The 20,704-nt window shown below is 44.3% G+C and overlaps 1 protein-coding gene across 2 annotated transcripts in view; it reads left to right on the top strand.

The window, feature by feature from the left end:
- Nucleotides 1–20,704, top strand: part of PBX3 (PBX homeobox 3) — a 201,814-nt gene that overhangs the window by 166,243 nt on the left and 14,867 nt on the right. For both annotated transcript variants that reach the window (XM_040442678.1, XM_040442679.1), the window contains exons 3-6: nt 4,596–4,837; nt 11,441–11,631; nt 14,565–14,700; nt 20,363–20,528. In XM_040442678.1, coding sequence (XP_040298612.1) covers nt 4,596–4,837; nt 11,441–11,631; nt 14,565–14,700; nt 20,363–20,528 — 735 coding nt within the window. The remainder of the gene's footprint in view (nt 1–4,595; nt 4,838–11,440; nt 11,632–14,564; nt 14,701–20,362; nt 20,529–20,704) is intronic.

Genomic DNA, 20,704 nt, shown 5'->3' with positions numbered 1-20,704 from the left:
TGAGCCCACTGCTCGTGCAGCACAATATTGTTCTGCCGGCGAGAGGCGAGCCGGCAGTCTGCACTCCGCAGGGTACTAATCTGTTTATTTATAATTCAAAAGCATTGCCCATATATTAATGAACCCTTAATGAGCTGCTGAAAAAGCGTGCGATGATTACATTTAACCATACCCCGCAATCAGGAGGCACCCGGAGTGGACGCTCTAATGCAGCTTTACAAGAGTGGGAGCGGGTATTACTGAGAGGTTAATATTCCGACTGACCTCCACTTTTATTATTTGGTCTGGAGACGATCACTCCTATTCAGACCCGTTTATCTGTTAAATAGACAGGGGAGGCAGGTGTTTGCATGCTGAAAAATACTTAATTAAGATTTGCTGAAAGATACCTCGCGACCGATGCGAATTCCACCTTTTTTTCGTGATCTGTTACAAAGAGATTGCCAGCACTACACCAAATGTTACTGTCAATGAATAACTTTTGTGCCGTCCTGGATCTCAAACTGATTATCTCGCCGCAGAATCCATTACATTTAGGTAACACATATGGGACTGATAGTATAACAGAACATAGCCGTAGCTAAATGCAGGTATATCAGAGATAATTATTCTCTGGCCGCTTTCCCTTTGCTGTGTTACTTGTGCAATAAAGCAACTTCAATATGGAAGCTGCTTTGGGGGAACACATTTTACCTTATTACAGATGGAGACACCACATAGTCATTTCTCTGCCGAAAATGAGTCATTTCCTCATGACAGAGAATAATAAAGTAAACCCTATGCTGTCTGTGAAGTTATACCAATGGTTTGAGCTCCTCACTATTTAGATGTGCCGTGTGTTTGATTGTATCCTAGCGAATGTGATAAATCTGTCTGAGGTTCCTTAGCATTTCCATATCTCTCATCATGGGGTTCATTGGGACCACCAATGGTAGAGGGTCCACTCGAGGGTTACAGACATTTTTAGTTGCCTTATTGTCCCTGCTCACACAAGACTTACCATCCGTTAGGTCTTATTTGTGAAGAAATAGATTGGCTCCAAAAATATCGGTCTTCAGATGGACCTTTGAGGAACATTTTTGAGTCACAGCCTAAGCCCATCGAAGGATACACTGTTGGGCAAGTCTAAACGTGGCCATACACATTAGATAGACGTTGGTTGATGTTGGTGGTTGAACAAGCTAACATCTGGTGAACATTTGTTTCGCAGACACGGCCATATATATTTTTGTCCAGAGTGGCCATACACGTTCAGTGAAACCGGGCGATGGATGGAATATCTTTCTGGGAACGTTCTTTCGAAGAAAGATCTTTCGTTCATGAGCAATCTTTATCTAAATAATCCATCTTTCTTCCAACTATCGTACAAAAGCATTAACCATGGCAGACTTCTTTTCAGACGATAATGGTCTGTCTTTGGTGAGCCATAACAATCGTTTGTGGTTAAAGGGGTTAACCCATGACTAACCAGCCCTGCACCTCACATGGATCCAGAGATCTCCCCATTCATTGCTCTGCTAGATTTATATCAAGCTCGCAGATCAAGGGGGAGTGTCTTTTCTGCTGCAGCTCAGGGGGCGTGTCCATGCTCTCCCTATCACAGCTCAGGGGGCATGTCCATGCTCTCCCTATCACAGCTCAGGAGGCGTGTCCATGCTCTCCCTATCACAGCTCAGGAGGCAGTTGAAGGATGAAACTGAGCATGTGCGACCATTTCAGTGAGCAGGACAAATAAATAAGAAAAAAACAAACAGCAGGTGGCGCTACACAGATACATTTCATTAAATCACTCACTGGCTATGCAAAATTTTGTAGTTACATGCAATTCTACAAAGTATTCAGATCCAGGTGCTGGTTTGAAAACTGTCCGTTTTGATCAACTTTAAACCAGGCATGCTCAACCTGCGGCCCTCCAGCTGTTGTAAAACTACAACTCCCACAATGCCCAGCTGTAGGCTATTTGGGCATGCTGGGAGTTGTAGTTTTGCAACAGCTGGAGGGCCGCAGGTTGAGCATGCCTGCTTTAAACTAATGTGCATGGTCACCTTGACCCCGATTCTGAGAAATCTTGTTGCCAACTGGTAACTCTGTCTAAGGAACGATAAGGAAGCGGAGAATGTATCACAGTCAGGACTTCTGAAAAGCATCCCGCTTGGAAACTGAATTGATATTATATTGCTCGAGATCCAGTTTTAACAGAATTGTCAACTTTTCAAACTCAGTTAAAGTCTGTTTTATATTTTTGTTTGGCGGGGGGAGGGGGGGGGGTCAGAACGGCAGATTGCTTTAAAAAAAGTTTTATCAACTGCATCATTAAAGGGTTTCTCCGCTTTATACAATCCCCATAAAGAGTCACTACACAACGAGCTGATCACATAGTATTCCCCTGCTCTAATCAATGAGGAAACCTCTTTAAGCACCCTGTTGTGTGGCCTGCTTGTTCTGCATCTCTGTAGCGGGTCCACAATATGCGGGCAACGGCCCTGTGCTCCCCACATCACGGATGCGGACCCATTCACTTGAACATGTTCTATTTTTTTACCGTGCGGGCGGATCACGGACCCATTCAAGTTGAATGGGTCTCGACCCGCCCCGGCCGGCGCGCGCGGATGTTGCCCGTGCATTAATGCACGGAACGGCCGCACAACGGCCGTGTGCATGAGGCCTTATTATGTAGCTTTTAGGAATTTTATTAAATGTGAATAGACAGTAAATAACATGATGGAAGTGACTGGAGCACGGTATGTTCACATACTCTATGCTGGTCCAGAGGGATCCAGTGCAACTTTGTATCCTTGATTTAAACAGATTTAAAGAGGTTAATTGTGCTGGAACAATCCTTCCATTTCTGTCCTTCTGCAACTTTAATGAAAAAGCTGACGTGGGACCATCTGAACGTTGCGTGTGGTTCCCCCATGGTTCATTGGAAGAATTCCCCCAATCCTGAGGATAGGTCATCAATATTAAAAACCTGGAAAACCCGCGTTAAGGACTGTGGACTCCTTTGATCACGTTTTGTATTGCATCGCATCAATCATGTCATCAAATAAAAAAATTTAAGTTTTTATTAAAAGTTTTGGCTTCTGCAGTTTGCATGTATTCAGATACGTAGCAACCTGCAGAAAGTCGTTAAGCGCTGAATCCATCAGATGGGCTTTCTGTAAGTGCGGAATCCATCAGATGGGCTTTCTGTTGGCTCACCCTGAGCCGGCCAAATTCTGATCAAATCTAATCTGAAGCCCAAAACTGTATACCGTTTTTATCGCTGGAAACTTTTATTCTGTATGGTATGTAGACACTTATGATGCCTCCTCTAAAACCGATCGTCTTGGCGGCAACTGCCTGGCATTAGTTGCTACCATTGAGCTTAGTATCTCCAAATAGGTCAGTGTGAATTTGCTTCATAAGCAACATGGAGATGACCATAGAGGCAGCATAGGTTGCCACCACCCCACCTGGTGTAGGCACCTGCATAGGGTTCTTGCTTTATACCGGCAACCACAGGGCGGCAGAAGCTAGTCCAGTGTTCTCGCTGCCATTCTTCTTCTCCGCAAGGAGTGTCCGATTGTACTTTGTTATGGACTCCTCACCTAATGCATTGTCATTTGATGCCTGGATGGTGGGGGCTTCATTGACTCGGTGAGCACGGGTTATGGGATTATACTGAAATTAGAGACTGATTTAAAAGCAGAACGTGTATTCCAGACCAGCGCCAGGAAAGCCTATTGATTACTGAAAGGATTAATGATTCCATCCATGGGAGGTGCTTCTAACATGGGTTTTATGCCGCAATGGTTAAAGGTGGAGCGAATTGAAGTGGACTTCGATACGAATTTCAGGGAATATAATTCAGTTCGCCACGAAGCCGAATTTCCTCGTGCTTTGTACTAACGACTCAATTTTCCCTGAAATGGCGGTAAAAAAAATAATAAAAAAATCATTCTCACCTCATCCATTTGAGCACGAAGAGGACACCGCGACCATCTTGCTTGAAGATCCCGAGTGAAATCTCATGCCACCACACCAACCAGCCTGATGATGTCATCACGCACCGTGCGAGATTTCGCTCTGGATCTCCAAGTAAGATGGCTGCTGCGGCCTGTTCGCTCTCAATTGGACAGGGTAAGTACATTTATTTAATTATTATTTTTTGTTATGATTAACCCCTCAAAGTTATTTATATTAATCTCAAATGCTGCTATCAGCGATGAAGGTTTCAATGACTGGGGGCAGCGCGATCACGGTTCCCCCTCATCGCGCCCGCTATTTACAAAGAAATGCGCTTTGTGACAAAGTAATTAGTCACAAAGCAAATGTTTTTGTAAAATTCTGCGAAATTTTTAAGAACTTCGCTCATCTCTAGCGGTTACATGGAGGCACTGAAAATGGGTTCACTTACCGTATATTCCACTTTTTGTATTCTGGATGTTATTAACCAAATCATCGAATATTAGTATTTTTCTAGATCAAATTGATGTCGGATTTATTTTGCTTATTTGTCCCATCACCACTGGTCACTATGTAATGGATTCTTTGTGTCATCTTGCAACCAAAAATTCTCCACATACTCATGTCATCTGTTCTTTAAATCAAAGGTCTCAGCATCCGAGGGGCACAGGAAGAAGATCCCCCAGACCCACAGCTCATGAGGCTGGACAACATGTTGCTGGCAGAAGGCGTATCTGGACCGGAGAAAGGAACCGGAGCTGCAGCCGCCGCAGCGGCGGCGGCAGCGTCAGGCGGGACCTCAGACAACTCAATAGAACATTCCGACTACAGAGCCAAACTCAGCCAGATCCGACAGATTTACCACACAGAACTGGAGAAATACGAGCAGGTATTGTAGGCAGCTAGAACTCATGATATCTAATTGCTTTCCGATAAATAATAAAGGCTTTAGATGGCATATCTAATCATCGGGCACCGGCAAATATATGGAGGCTGTAATAAATGACTTCTGGGGGTTCTGTTGAGGGGTACCCACATGCCTGCTTCTGTCCTGGTGAGCCTGTGCCTGTTGTATATGCTTAGTCACAAAGATAAGACATTCCCTTTAAAGAGCAAGTCTTATTAGAAAATTACCTATTTTTATATTAAACATTTTCAGAATTTCTGGTGATTTTTGTTTAATTTTTACATATCATTAACTATATTTAAAAAACAATAATAATAATAATGCCGTTTTCACACTGGCCGTGAGGCCTAATGATATGTTGAGACTTCCTGTTCTGTACAGGTAACTGTTCAGTAACTATTGCATTATCATCACTGTCAGGATTACAATGACAGATATCACCTCAGTACAGATAACACAGTTGATAGTTGATATCACAGCTTATCGCTTCCCTCCTGACCTCTGCACAGAGCATGCCTAGACACCTCTCCCATAGAAGTCAAAAAGTCGCCTCCAGCCCATTGTGGCTATGGGCCACGTAGCCTAGTGGTCAGTGGGAAAACTGCAGGGTTTTAGGATATTTTTGTAATATAGATAGGAACATGAAAAAATTGAAAAAAATCACTAAGGCCCCTTGCACACGAGCGTGACGGATTAGGTCCGTATGCGTTCAGTGAAACTCGCTCCATTTTACAAGCAAGTTCAGGCTACTTTCACACTTGCGGCAGGACGGATCCGACAGGCTGTTCACCATGTCGGATCCGTCCTTCTGCTATTTCGCCGTGCTGCCGGACCGCCGCTCTGTCCCCATTGACTATAATGGGGACGGGGGCGGAGCTCCGGCGCAGCACGGCGGTGCGCGGCGAAAGCCGCCGGACTAAAAAGTCCTGCATGTCCGACTTTTTAGTCCGGCGAAATAGCGGAAGGACGGATCCGACATGGTGAACAGCCTGTCGGATCCGTCCTGCCGCAAGTGTGAAAGTACTGTACCCTTAGTCAGTTTTGTCTGCGATTGCGTTCAGTTGTTCAGTTTTTGCAATGCGTTTTGATGCGTTTTTTATGCGCGTGATAAAAAAAACTGAAGGTTTACAACAACATCTCCTAGCAACCATCAGTGAAAAACGCATCACATCAGCACTTGCTTGCGGATGCGATGCGTTTTCCACTGAAGCCCCATTTACTTCTATGGGGCCAGGGCTGCGTGAAAAACGCAGAATATAGAACACGCTGCCTTTTTCACGCAATGTACACAGACCCATTGAAATGAATGGGTCAGGATTCAGCGCAGGTGCTACGCGTTCACGTCATGCCCTGCACCCGCACGTAAAGCGGTGTGAAAGGTAAGAATAAAAAAAAAATGGTTTAACAAAAATGTTATTTAAACAATAGATCATTATCTGATGACACATTCCCTCGACGCGCTTCAAGTAAGATACCCCTGATATATCTGACCAATCCCTCAGTATCTTTACTGATTAGCAGCCACTTCTATTAAGGCGCCTTTTTAAACGCCCTCATTTATAAGAGGTCGTTATGTTAGCAGATGCCCCGAATCCAGCTTGGGCTTCTAGTTTCCGGTTTTCAGATCCGGTTGACAGTTCCGTTGGATGTTAACACATCCGGGGGCTTCTGGTCCGTTAAGATTCGGTAGTGTTACATCAAAACGGAGCAAACTGGATCCAGCACTAAAATCATTGTAAGTCAGTGGGTGACAGATCCGTTTTTTTCCGGATCTGGCATCATTGACTTACATTGATTTTGCTGCCGGATCTGTATTTTTCCATTTCGCAGACCGGACACAAAACTTCAGCTTGCAGCGGTTTTGTGTCCGGTCAAGAAAACGGAAGACATCCTGATCAGTTTTGTCCCCATTGACAATAAAAGGGGACAAAACGAAACCGTTTTGGCCCGGTTTTGAGATCCTCTGCCATATATCAAAAACAGAAGACCCTACAACGCAAGTGTGAAACAGGCCTTAAGACACACATTAGTGATAGTAGCTACATGGCAAGTTATAATTAGATGGACCACATTGCCCAGGCCTGATCAAACAGGTGGACTGAAAGGTGACTACAGAGAGTCCATTTTGGTGGAACCTCATAGGAAGCTGTGGACTGGCTAAGGCCTCATGCACACGGCCGTTGTTTTTGGTCCGCATCCGAGCCGCAGTTTTGGCGGCTCGGATGTGGACCCATTTACTTCAGTGGGGTCGCAAAAGATTCGGACAGCACTCCGTGTGCTGACCGCATCCGTTGCTCCGTTCTGTGGTCGGCAAAAAAAAATATAACCTGTCCTATTCTTGTCCGCGCTTTGCAGACAAGAATAGGCAGTTTTGTTTGTTTTTTACAAAAATGTATTTAATTAGACATACGTTGGACCCTTTTTTTTTAGTTTTTTTTTATATTTTATAATTTGTGGAACGGACATACAAGTGCAGACAGCACGGGGACGGCATCTGCGCCGCACTGTCCGTTCTTTTTACAAACCCATAGAAATGAATAGGATTCGTGTGCAGTCTGCCAAAAATACGGATACCTTACATGTGCCATACACAAATTTTTTTCCACTCCTTTCACTTGAAATGTCTGTTCTCTTCTGCAATATGGACAAGAATAGGACATGTTCTATCATTTTTGGAACGGACATATAGGTACGGACAACACGTGGATGACATCTGCGCACTGTCCGTTCTTTTTAGGGACTCGCAGAAATGAATAGGATTCGCGTGCAGTCTGCCAAAAATACGGACACCTTCTGTGTACAATACACATTTTTTCCACTCCTTTTACTAGAAATGTCTGTTATCCACAAAAAAGATTGACGTGGGCATGAGCCCTTAGGGTGATAAATATCTGCGTATATGTTAGGCCTCATACACGCGACCGTAATCTCGGTCCGCATCCGATCCACATATTTTTTGGGCAGATCAAATACGGACCCTTTCATTTCTATGGGCTCACAAAGAATGCGGACAGCACACGGATGCCATCAAATCATAGAACATGCCCCACTCTTGTCCGTTTTGCAGACACGAATAGGTATTTCTACCATGCGGGATGCACATAGACCACATCCGTATTTTGCGGATCCACAATTTTGCAGATCGGAAAACGGATACGGTCGCGTGCAGGAGGCCTTATGAAGGTGTATGCGGGCTATGTGGAGTTCCAGCTGGAGGCACTCGTAGACAATATACAGTACACCCATACGTGACTACGCCGATCAGCCAAGTATACAAGGTCGCTTGTACAAAAGTGCCCTGAACATTATCCGCAGCCGCCGTAATCTAGATGACACTTTGAGAGCTGCCTTTCTGGAGCTGCACTCAAAGTCGTTTTTTTGCTAAAGGCAAAATGATGGTGGCGACGGTCCCCCGTGCCCCAGAACATCTGGGAGACCTGGCTGCTGCAGACATTGATCTCTCCTGAGTCGTCGTCCCCCCCCCCCGCCCAGATTGAGAATTGGCAGGAAATCCAGGACATCATTTGGGGGATACAAACCGTGCAGTAAAAAAGGGGAAAACAAAAAATAAATTCTCAGACGGCAAAGGCATAAAAACGGTAAAAATGAATCCCGCTATTTTGCAGAAGCACCTGACTAGCAGATCCCAAACACCCTAAGTGCTTAGCGCTGCGTTTTCCCCCAGCAAATGAGTAGGTGTCTGGATTATTAGCGCATTCATGAAATTCAAATATCCGCATTGTGCACTTTGAAGTGGAGAAATGTGCTAAAAACTGTCAGTCTATTATACGCATATATATATATATATAAAAGCCTGCCGCGTAACACGGCACGTAAAGCCTGTAAGTAACCCTATTAAAACCAGCCCCGCGTCCTCCTCCTCCAGAAATAAATAAGAAGGTAACACAGCCTTTTAATGGAGCATCCGGAAAGAAATCACTTTCGCAGAAGAAGTGCATGCATCTTTCTTAAGGGCGTACCCGGGTTTTAATTATCTAAATGTAAATACTTAACGAATTTTACTTGGAGTAATGAGCTCGAGTGCATACTACATAAATGAGATGTTCTAATTAATCTTGTATGAACTAGTGCTTTAAAGGGATGCCGGGTGAATCCCACAAACCCTGGGCTCGTGCCAAATTGCTAATCAGCCTTTCAGTTCATACATGGCTTCCCTTAATAAGCGGAGATAACGTTCAGCTACAAATAAATCCCCTCTTATTCCCAGCGAAACGTGCAAAGCAGTTCACTTCCGAAATCCCAGCGCTCGCCGCAGACGTCTTTCTCCTACATTCAGATCCTATTGGGTTTTTTTTTTTGTTCGTTTTTTTGGTAATAACATTTTTTTCTTTTGCCCTCTTTTCACATCTCAGGCCATTTTTGTTACTGTAAAAAATTTTTTTTAAAAATCACTGCGTTACTTCAGTTCAGGATTAGGAAAAAGGTCTGCTTTTTGTTCCCAAGAATAAGCGCCACTGGTGGCCATGGGGTGAGTCTGGTGTTGCAGGTCAGCCTGATTTATTTAAAGGGGTTATCCCAAGATTAATGTAAAAAAAAATAAAAAATGTATCGGACATCATCTAGTACATGACAACCTTTTTCTAATAAAGCTAGATCCAGGCCTGTACCTCACATGGATCCAGAGATCTCCCCATTCATTGCTCCAATTGCTCTGCTAGATTTATTTCAAGCTGGCGGCTCAGGGGGCGTGTCCTTTCTCAGAGGGTGTGTCCTGTCTGCTGCAGCTGGTGGCAGTTGAAGGATGGAACTGAGCATGTGCGGCCTTCTCAGCGAAATGTTGAAAAAGCAAACAGCAGGTGGCGCTGTACATATAGACTTTAGTGACTCAGTGGCTATAATACATTTTTAATGACATGCAATCACAAAAGTATTCAGATCCAGGTGCTGGTTTGAAAACTGTCGAATATTATTTGTAGGACATCGCCCTTAAAAAGGGAATCTGTCACCAGCGACCTCCCTTTTAAAGTGTCTGCATTGACACATAGCTGGGGTCCACCTGATTAAAATGCTGTCTGTCTTTTGTTGATCCGAGGCTCCATTCCTGAGTTTTGATCCTTTTTCTTAGGCTACATGCACACAAACGTAAGGGCTCACAATTTGCGTTCCGCAGCACGGGCACAGACCGCGGGGCAGCCGCATGCGGATTGCGGACCCATTCACTTGAATGGAGTCCGCACCGATAAAAAAGTAGTGCATGTGCTACTTTTTTTGCGGTGCGGAGGCACGGCCAGAAACACCACAGAAGCACTCCGTAGAGCTTCCGTGGGGTTCCGATCCGTGCCTCCGTTCCGCATCTCCGTGATTGCGGACCCATTCAAGTGAATGGGTCCGTGATGCGGAATGCACACGGCCGGTGCCGTGTATTGCGGACCCGATGTATGCGGGCCCCAATACGGCCACCGGGGGGGGGGCACAGTCGTGTGCATGTAGCCTTAAGATGTTTAGTGCAATGAGGGCATCCCCATTGCTCTTGTTGCGCCCAAGCTCCACTCATTGGACAGCAACAAGCAAAGGTGATGCCCTCATTGCCTCTAAGGCCTAATTTGCATATTAATAAAAAATATGAAAACTCTGGACCGAAGCCTCGGATCTACCAAAGGAAACCAGTGTTTTTAATCGGGTGAACCGCAGCTATGTGTGTACGCAAACAGTTAGATATGGAGGTCACTGTTGACAGATCCCATCTTGGACATCGGGAGCATAACCCTACGATCCACCTCTGGGACCTGCACCTATCCTTAGAACGGAGCCTGCAAAGTGAAGGAGGGCGCCTCTGCCCTCCATTCATTTCTATAGGACTGCCGAATATAGCAGAGCGACAGCTCGCTATTTCCATAAGAGCTTGCTCGGTGCGCTTCTCATTCATTTCAATGGGACGCTCAGCTATTTTCGGCAGTCCCATAGAAATGAGTGCACCCCCCAGCACTTTGCAGGCTCCGTTCTAAGGATAGGTCCCGGTCCCAGAGGTGGGACCTGCACCAGTCAGACATTGGGGGCATATGCTAGCGATCTCCAAGATGGGACCACTCCTTTAAATGGGGCTGAGCTGCAATACTAGACACAACCCAAGGGCATGAGTAGTGCTTTTTCTGGGAAAATAAGAGACCTTTTTTTTTCCTTCTAATCCCAGGAAAACACTTTAAGGGTACGAGCCTACGGTTCAGCTTCCACTTAATATATACCCCATCTTGTATTCACCGCCCAGATGATGAATGCAGGGAGTACAAAGAACCACTCTTTCCAGCCCAGTGTAACCTGAATTCCCCTTTCGCTAAATGCACTCTGCCGCCGCGCACCATTGTGGTTGCTTAACCATCCATGAGTACTTACCCTTACATTGGCGTAGATGCCAATTTTCTGTTAACCGTGTCATTTCTTTATCGTCCCGCGATGGAAGAAAAACATCCAGTGTCCCACACGCTCGTCTTGAGGTTACGTGAAAGAAGTATTGACTCACAGGGTGTGGAGTAATCCAGGAAGAGCTATAGAGGAGCATGAGATGTGCGATCGGACTCTTTATATACAATTCTTTCATTTTTTTTACTTTTTTTATTTATTATTTAGGCATGCAATGAATTTACAACCCACGTGATGAATCTTCTGAGAGAGCAAAGCCGGACGCGCCCCATCTCCCCCAAAGAAATCGAAAGGATGGTGGGCATTATCCACAGGAAGTTCAGCTCCATCCAAATGCAACTGAAACAAAGCACCTGCGAAGCTGTCATGATCTTGAGGTCGAGGTTTCTCGATGCCAGGTCTGTATAGTATTCAGCTAGTATGGTCAGTGTCCTGGCCTCTGTCATAGAAGTTGTTGATGGTCACTATCAATCGTTTCATACATTTCTAGAAGGAATAATAGAAGAATGGCACAATTTAGCGTTATGAGAAAAGATGCTCCATAATTGGTATTTCAAGGGGTTATCAGGGTAAAGATGATGATGACCTATCCTCAGGATAGGTCATTATTATCACATCATTGGGGGTCCGTGTCGCAGCACCGCCACCGATCAGCTTTTGCAGGGAGTCGCTGCGCTTTGCCGGAGCTCTGGTTACCGAGCACAGCTCCATACATCGTATAGTGGCTGTGCTTGATATTGCAGCTCCACCCCATTGACTTGAATGTCACACGGCCTAGGAAGAGGCCACTGCACATTACCAAAGCTGAATATTCAAACTTAAACTTTAATCTGGAAAACATAATGATGACTTATCCTCAAGATAGGTCATCATTATGGTCATTATCTGTGGGGGTCCGTGTCCCAGCACCGCCACCGATCAGCTGTTTCAGGGAGTCGCTGCGCCCACCGCTGCTCTGGTGAGCGATGCAGGCTCCTGTCAGCTTTCCACGCGCAGCACCTTACATTGTATAGTGGCAATACTTGGTACTGCAGCTCAGCCCCATTGAATTGAATAGGGTTGAGCGGCAACTAGGCCATGTGACCGATGTACAGTGATGTCACTGCTCTAGGAAGAGGCTACGGTGCTCAAGGCCTCTTCTGATCGGCGGGGGTCCTGGGTGTCACAGCCAGGCAGATCTGATACTGATGACCTATCCTGAGGATTAGTCACAAATATCCTTTCCTGGATAACCCTTTTAAGGGTGCATTCAGACGGCCGTATTTCTGGGTCCGCATCCATTCTGCAATTTTGCGGACCCAGTCATTTCAATGGGGCTGCAAAAGATGCGGACAGTACACTGTGTGCTGTCCGCATCCGTAGTTCCGTTCCGTGGCCCCGCAAAAAATATAAAGCATGTCCTATTCTTGTCCGCAATCGCTGACGAGAATAGCCATTTCTACATAGGGCCGGCCATGTGCATTCCCCAAAATGCAAAAAATAAAAAAACACTTACGGTCCTCTGAACGTAGCCTAAAGGGGTTGTCCGGCCTGGAAAAAAAGAGCACAGTTGCTTAATCAAGAAACCTGGGTGACACTGACACTTGGAGCTGTAATTAGGGCCTCCATGGAAAGTGTTATTAACCCTTTGCTACTCCACAACGCAGAGAAAAGAAATTAAACAACAATAAAAAAATTAATATGTTAATTGTAAAATAAATATGCCCCAAATTCTCAAAGAGCCTCTATGTTCTACATCTTCTTGTACAAATACGGCATCAGGACTGTGTGGACCCAGCTATCAGATTAGCACATCGCTGATCACAGGCCGACCAAGTGTCAGAGAAACTTGAGAACTAAAAAAAAAACTAGCAATTTATCACATAGACTTCTCCACTTGAGTAAATAACATAAAAATTACACCGAAAATGTTCCGGCTGTGTGAATTGCTTAACTTAGCAACCGAAGCGGAACATGGAAAGTTACTTGGAAGGGTTGTGTTAACTCTTTCCTCAACCCATAATTATGGTAGTAAATGGTACGTGTGCTGACGGACAGGAATGTAAGCAGAATGGAGAATATGAGAGCAATGAGATCCTAGCAGCCTCAGGCAGGCAGTTTGCCGAATGCCTTATGGCACAGTAGCCCCGAGGCCTGCGCATTTCAAGGCTTCCCACAGGGAGGTTGTCTGAATCCTATGAAACATGTATAACTGCCTGAGTGTGAACCCATCTGTGCTGGGAAGTGTATCCTGCAATCCTTGGATGGTTGCATCAGGGCTGAAACACAAAAAGGAGAATAGAAGTCCTTAGGAGAAATCAAAAGGCGGCGTATTGTTCTGAAAAGCGCCTTAGTCAAGAGAACGGCACCACCTATGGTATGTGTGCGCTAAGGCATGACGAAAAGTCACCTTATCAGAGATGAGTATTCAAACTTAAAGGGGTTGTACGGCCAGAAAAAGGGCAGAATTGGTCGAAAGAACTAGTAATAGTCATCTTACCGATCCTTCGACACTTCCCAGATTCCCTGTCTGTCTCTACTTCCTGCTTCCTCTCAACACAGGAAATGTAACCTCTCAGCCAATCACTGGCCGCACATTTTCATGTCAAAAGGGACCAGAAAGTACCTGCACACATGTATAAACCTGAATAATTTCAATGGAGTTATGATGTTCTTACATAGGCCAATATCAGTAGAGTTATGGAAGCCTTACATGGTCCATTGTCAGTGGAGTTACATATGAAGGCCTTACGTGGTCCAATGTCAGTGGAGTTATGATGACAATATGTGGTCCAATGTCAGTGGAGTTATGATGACAATATGTGGTCCAATGTCAGTGGAGTTATGATGGCCTTATGTGGTCCAATGTAAGTGGAGTTATGATGGCCTTATGTGGTCCAATGTTAGTGGAGTTATGATGGCCTTACGTGGTCCAATGTCAGTGGAGTCATGATGGCCTTACGTGGTCCAATGTCATTGGAGTCATGATGGCCTTACCTGGTCCAACATCAATAGACTTATGATAGCCTTACATGGTCCTCACAGTTTGTGATCCGTACATTCTTGATAATTTCATTTTGCCATTTTGAATGTCTACGATCTCCACCCCCATGGACGCTTCTTGTCCCTGTAGTTGTATCAAGCCAGAAGAACCACCAACTTAGTATCTCAGTAAGACTTTTCCCCTTTCTATGCTCTATACTATACTAGCAATACCCCTTGCACTATATACAAGAAATACAACGTATGTATATGCCAACCTGCCCAGGCCATTCCAGTAAGCCCTAGACTTTGCCATGCCCAGGTACATATTTTGTGTCTTATGCTTTTAACTTCTTTTTTTCTTCCACAGGAGAAAAAGACGTAACTTCAGTAAACAGGCCACAGAGATCCTAAATGAGTACTTCTACTCCCACCTCAGCAACCCTTACCCAAGCGAGGAAGCCAAAGAGGAGCTGGCGAAGAAATGCAGTATCACAGTGTCACAGGTAAGGAGGTCGCCGGCGCTTCATACCCGTCACAACACTGGGGCGGATTTGGAATATTTGCCCATTTTATTCCTTGTTTTCAAGAAAGATGTCATGTATCTATGAGAAGAAAAAAATCTGAGAGTGTTAGTGTTAAGAAAAGTGTGATTCATTAATTACAACTAATTGCAATTAGTATAATTACATGTAATTAATGCATTACGAGTAATTAGAATCACTATACCCCTGTGCATTAGGCATTTAATTGGGTTAAGACAATGGAATTGTTCCTGCCTGTCATTAGAGCCATTGTTCGCCTGGTTTCCAGTTTCCATTTCTGAGGTGGCCATCCGCGATGTAGCTGGGCGGTGCGAGCGAGGCTGCAGCAGATCTAAAGGACACAGATATTATTAAATGCCACAGCGCCCAGTCCCGCAGTGGGTCTCTGCCAGTGTGTGCTCCTCCGTCTGTGGGCCCTGTCACATCTCATATGTCACACATGACATTTCCAGGAGTGTGTCTGGCATATGCCAGATTTCTACAGGCCAAAGAGGCTGCTCATTTCCAAATCCCACTTTCAGGGGTCTATTTATGGTGCTTGATTCTGATTTTTGCATCATTTTAACCCAAGGAGTTTTTCTTCATGGATTACAAGTATGTGTTGAAATGACACATTGGGTTATAGTGACACAATGACAATATTCCTCCCAGAGCTAAAGAAGCAGAGGTTTTATACCATTAGCATATTCATTGAGCTTAGTCTCTGGACTCTCTCTCTCTCTCTTTATACATATATCTTTTTTTTATAGATAATCTCCCAACACTAGAATAATCACTATTAAAACGTTACCTTTAACACGCACACAGAGTTATAATGCCTTGATACATACCTAAAGAGAGAAGGAAAGTAAGTGTTAATCAGACCTCACATCTGACCTCCAATATTAATTGGACCTCAGATCAGGCCTTCATTGTTAATCAGACCCCCAATATTAATTGGACCTCAGATCAGGCCTTCATTGTTAATCAGACCCCCAATATTAATTGGACCTCAGATCAGGCCTTCATTGTTAATCAGACCCCCAATATTAATTGGACCTCAGATCAGGCCTTCATTGTTAATCAGACCACCAGTCAGACCTCAGATCAGACCCCCAATATTAATTAGACCCAAGATCAGACCCCCAATGTTAATCAGACCACCAATCAGACCCCAGTGTTAATCAGACCTCATCTAAGAGACCCTATCAGATCCACATTGTTAATCAGACCTCAGATCAGATCCCCAATATTAATTAGACCCAAGATCAGACCCCCAATGTTAATCAGACCTCAGATCAGATCCACAATGTTAATCAGACCCCCAATTAAACCTCAGATCAGACCCATAATGTTAATTATATCCCAGATCAGACCCTCAATGCTAATTAGACCTCAGATCAGACCCAAAATGTTAATCAGACCTCAGATCAGATTATATTGCAGCTGTCCATCAAATCTTTCCTTCGGACTTTCCTTTGGGCTCCTCTATTATTCATCCTGGAAATATATGCATTGCTTGGCAAATGGATAATGGCATTCCTTATGTCAAAGAGGTGCGTCTCTACATGCCCTGATAATGTCCAGTCAGTGCTGATCGTATCAGACTATGTAGGGATACCCCCTGTTGACTAGGGCATCGATAATACCCATTTGCCATATATTCGGATGAGCGAACCGTTTCCTCTCATCAGTCACAGTTTTTTCACCTGTGACGAGATGTCCCTGCTGGTGAAGGATCTTCTCTGCTGCTTGATTGACAAGGATAGGCGTCTCGTCCAGCCTTGACAATCTCACAGCGCAAACAAAAAATCCTCAGCTTACTTTTCCTTCTGTTTTCACTCTGGTGTGGACGTACCCCCTACAGTGTTTTAAATGGCACCAGGAAGAATGTCCCTAGCAGCCAGAGGGTAGAGAACTGCTTCTGAATTCACAGGAGCCTCCCGTGTGTCTGTAAGTGTGATTTATCCCTCATTATCTGTTCTGTGAGCTCCAGAGCTGAAAACAAACATAGCAGAAAGTGAGGTCACTGCAGGACAGTGCCAGCAGATTTAACAGAAGAGACACTGCCTGCTTCTGAGAGAAATGCATCTAGCTGTGCAACTGAAGAAGAGAGTAATTTGACTGAAAAATACATTAGGGAAGCCCAAAAAATACCTTCACAGTCATGAAGCATAGCCAATTATTTTGGGCTTTAATTCTATACCAGGGCTCCCGGCATCACTGATGCATAGAAATCCTCAGTTCAGTCTCATGTGATGACCAGAAGCTGGATCTGCAAGGAGGGGCAGTGCTGCTGTTTTCTGTAAAGTAGAGAGCGGCACGGTCGTCAGATGTGACCCTTGTATCCGGCTCCAGCCGTGGTGTAAATCCTCAGCTAAGTGCGGCGCGCCGGTGTGAAAGCCTGGTGCCTGTAGGGGCTTTTATAAAAACAGGTGCATGACAGTTGTCTCATTAAAACCTCTCCAGTGAAAGAAATAAAGCGCCCTTCTTCTACATAAAACACATTGCAGCGCTGCAGAGAGATGAAGCATTTACCTAATAATTTATAGACGGGTTTTTTCTTGCCATGTTAACGCTGCAATTAGCTTGATAAATAAGCAAAACAAAACCGTTCTTAAACGAATCTGCAATTAGAAGCGATTCATTAATTGACTTTAGGCGACGGCGAGAGAACGAGAAGATGCTTATCTTATATCTTGCAAGGATTTTTTTTTGTTGTTGTTGTTGTGTTTTGTTTTATATTTTTTTCTATTTTATTTTTTTCCTGAAGCGTGAAAGCAAGGGACGGGGACAGCCTGCCCGCAGCATTGTTTAGCAAGGCATTCTGGGATGCTGGCTTCAAGCAAGGAGATCTTCTGCCGCCATTTAACCTCTGCAGTGCCAGATACGACCTGCCTCTGCCTTTCTGTACCTCGTAGAATGGAATTAGATCACCAGCCTCATTACAGGCAAAGGCCTGGCAGACAAATGGGCTTAATTATTGGCAAACTTGATGCTGTAGTTGATAAATGTGGTAAATCTGCCTTTTTGTTGTATGTAGACCCTGGGCTATGCTGTACTTCACATTGTTTCCAGTGCAGTTCTCTGGATTTAGGTCATAAGAGGAGAACATTATTGAGATTGTGGTTATTTAAGTAAAATGATACAATCTGTAATTCATTCTCATTATCTGCTTGTCTATCTATCTAATATGCATCTGTCTATATATTCATCTATGTGTCATTTCTATCTATCAATCGTCTATCTCATATCTATCTATCTGATCTATGTCAAATCTTTCTGTCATATCCATCTGTCTATCTACTCATCTACGTAATATCTATCTATATCATATCTATCCGTTTATCTATCTGTGTCTTATCTATCCATCTGATCTGTCGTAGCTATCTGTTTGTCTACATATCTGTCTACTCATCTGTCATGTCTGTCTTTCTTTCTGTCATATCTATCCGTTTATCTATCAGTGTCATATCCATCTGTCTATCTAATCATCTGTCTAATATCTATCTCATATATATCTGTTTATCTATCTATCTATCATTTTTATCTATCTATCATCTTTTTCTACCTATCTCTATCTTTCTGTATCTTATCTATCTATCTATCTATCCTTCTATCTATCTATCTATCTATCTATCCATTATCTCTATCTTTCTGTATCTTATCTATCTATCTATCTATCTATCTATCTATCTATCTATCTATCTATCTATCTATCTATCTATCTATCTGTCCATCTGTCTATATCTTATGCATCGATATAATTATCTCCTATTTATATCTCCCTATCTATGATTGATTTGTCTAGCCTGTAAAAGATTTTCCACCCCCTTTCCCATACTGTAGTAGGATAGCCCCCCAGTGAAGGGGTTGTCCTGCCGTGTCCAGGGGTCTACCTATGGTGTATACTTCTGCTCTTCTAGATGTATCTAAGGGTACGTGCACACGTTCAGGATTCATGTGCGGAGAATCCGCACCGAAATCCGCAGGTGTTCGCAGCCAAATCTGTGCGGTCAATCCGCATCCATTGGTGCTGATTTGCGTGCGGATTTTACTAAATGAATGAAGAAAATCCGGTCAGGAAAAATAAAATAAATTGACATGAGGCGGATTTTAAAATCCGTGCAGAAAAAATCTGCATTGTGTGCATTGAGAATTTCAAATTCTCATAGAACACAATGTACATGACCTACGGTGCAGATTCTCCGCACGCAATCCTGATCGTGTGCATTTAGCCTTAGAGATCTAAAAAGTCGCACACCTACAGATACATAGCTGTCAGCAGCCCTGGTTCTGGCAGGACAATCTTGCTGTCTGTTTCTAGGGATCATGTAAAGGAATTTTAAATATCGTGTAGACAGTCGGATACGTTTTTTTTTTTCTTATAGACATAGGCTCCCAGACAAGCATTATAAGTGCGGACAAGGACAGCCTGGGCACCACAGCGCCTGAAATAGTGGCATGGGGTGTTATTATTTGGGCACAGGTTCGCACAGCAGGGAAGCCGGTTTTCCATGCCAGCTTCTGCATTCAGTGTTAGTCTATTAGAGACTATTGCAAAACGGACAGCGTCATTACCGTAAATGGCGATTTTTGAAGTGTGGTGTCATTTATTTATGCCGATCTTCACCAGTTGCCGATCCTAACCGGTACTTTCCATGCAAGTTAAACATAACGTACGAGCGGCGCTCCATTCTCCGCTTCCAATTAAACCTTGCTCGTTAGTTTAACCTCAAGGTAATGCCATCAAACAATGCATGTCAGGGAAACACTGCCCACAGTGGCAGTCATTAATTTTAATTGCCTTGATATTAAAGATTAAGAAGCATTGAAGAAGCTGGGCTGGATTCCTATACCACGTCAAGAATATCCAGCACCCCGAGGCCTCCCAAGGCTCCGACGATATTAAAATGTAACGGGAAGGGAGGGGTCAAGGGTTGGAAGGGGTGGGGGGGAGCGGATAGAAGAAAGCCTTTATTAGACATGGCTCGAAGAAAGCCTTTATTAGACTTGGCTATTGTTGAGACCAGTGAATTGTCCCTCGTCTGCATACGCCAGAGATTTGCTCACTTCTGAAGCTGTTAATAAAGCAGTAATTAGATTTTTTTTTTTTTTTTTTTTTACAATAATTATCCGCCCGCCTTCATTAATGTATTATTGCCCTGCTGGCTGGCAGGTTAATGGTAAGCAGAATATATAAAATGTAACGCCAAGCATCATCTGGGGAAAACGCAACGAATGAGGTATGAACTCGGGGTCACCATGGAAAGTCTGGCGGAAAGCATTTGAGCCGTAAAGATATGAATATGGTGTTTTATTTTGCGCAATTACCAAACGCCTGAAAGTTATGGGTGTTGGGAATAGAAATAAAGAGGCTTTTGCACGCCGCATCATAATGGCTCCGAGCGGTAATACGGCACTTAGAAAATTCTAGGTGGTCCTAATGTACTTTCATCTGGAGGCATCCAGAGGGGTTTGCTTATCGCGGAGGCTCATTGAATCCAAGAGGAAAAATATATATATATTTCCTTCCTAGACACAAGCTGGACGAGGCTCCTGTTATGGAGGCGTGGATCTGCCGCCTGCTGATTGCATTGCATTAAAATCCTAGTGACATTGCAACTTTCTCCCCCTTCTCTAGGTATCCAACTGGTTCGGGAACAAGCGAATCAGGTACAAGAAAAACATCGGCAAGTTTCAGGAAGAGGCAAACCTGTACGCAGCCAAGACGGCCGTGAACGCAGCTCATGCAGTGGCCGCCGCCGTTCAGAACAACCAGACCAGCTCCCCCACTACGCCAAATTCCGGTGAGTGCCCCAAGGTGGATCCAGAAAGCAGCAGAGAAAGGTGACCATGTGTGGATGTGGGCAAGGCTAGAGAAAAAAAAGCAGAGGAAGCCAGGAGTAGGTGAAAACTAGCCAGATCCTGAGCACAGGTCCTCTCCATACATCATACAAGAAGCAGCAGGATATAGTGAAACTGA

The sequence above is a fragment of the Bufo bufo genome, chromosome 8, assembly GCF_905171765.1.
Source record: "Bufo bufo chromosome 8, aBufBuf1.1, whole genome shotgun sequence".
In the NCBI taxonomy this organism is placed as follows: Eukaryota; Metazoa; Chordata; class Amphibia; order Anura; family Bufonidae; genus Bufo; species Bufo bufo.
Note: the sequence above shows the minus strand (reverse complement) of the source record. Positions and strands in the feature narration are given on the sequence as shown.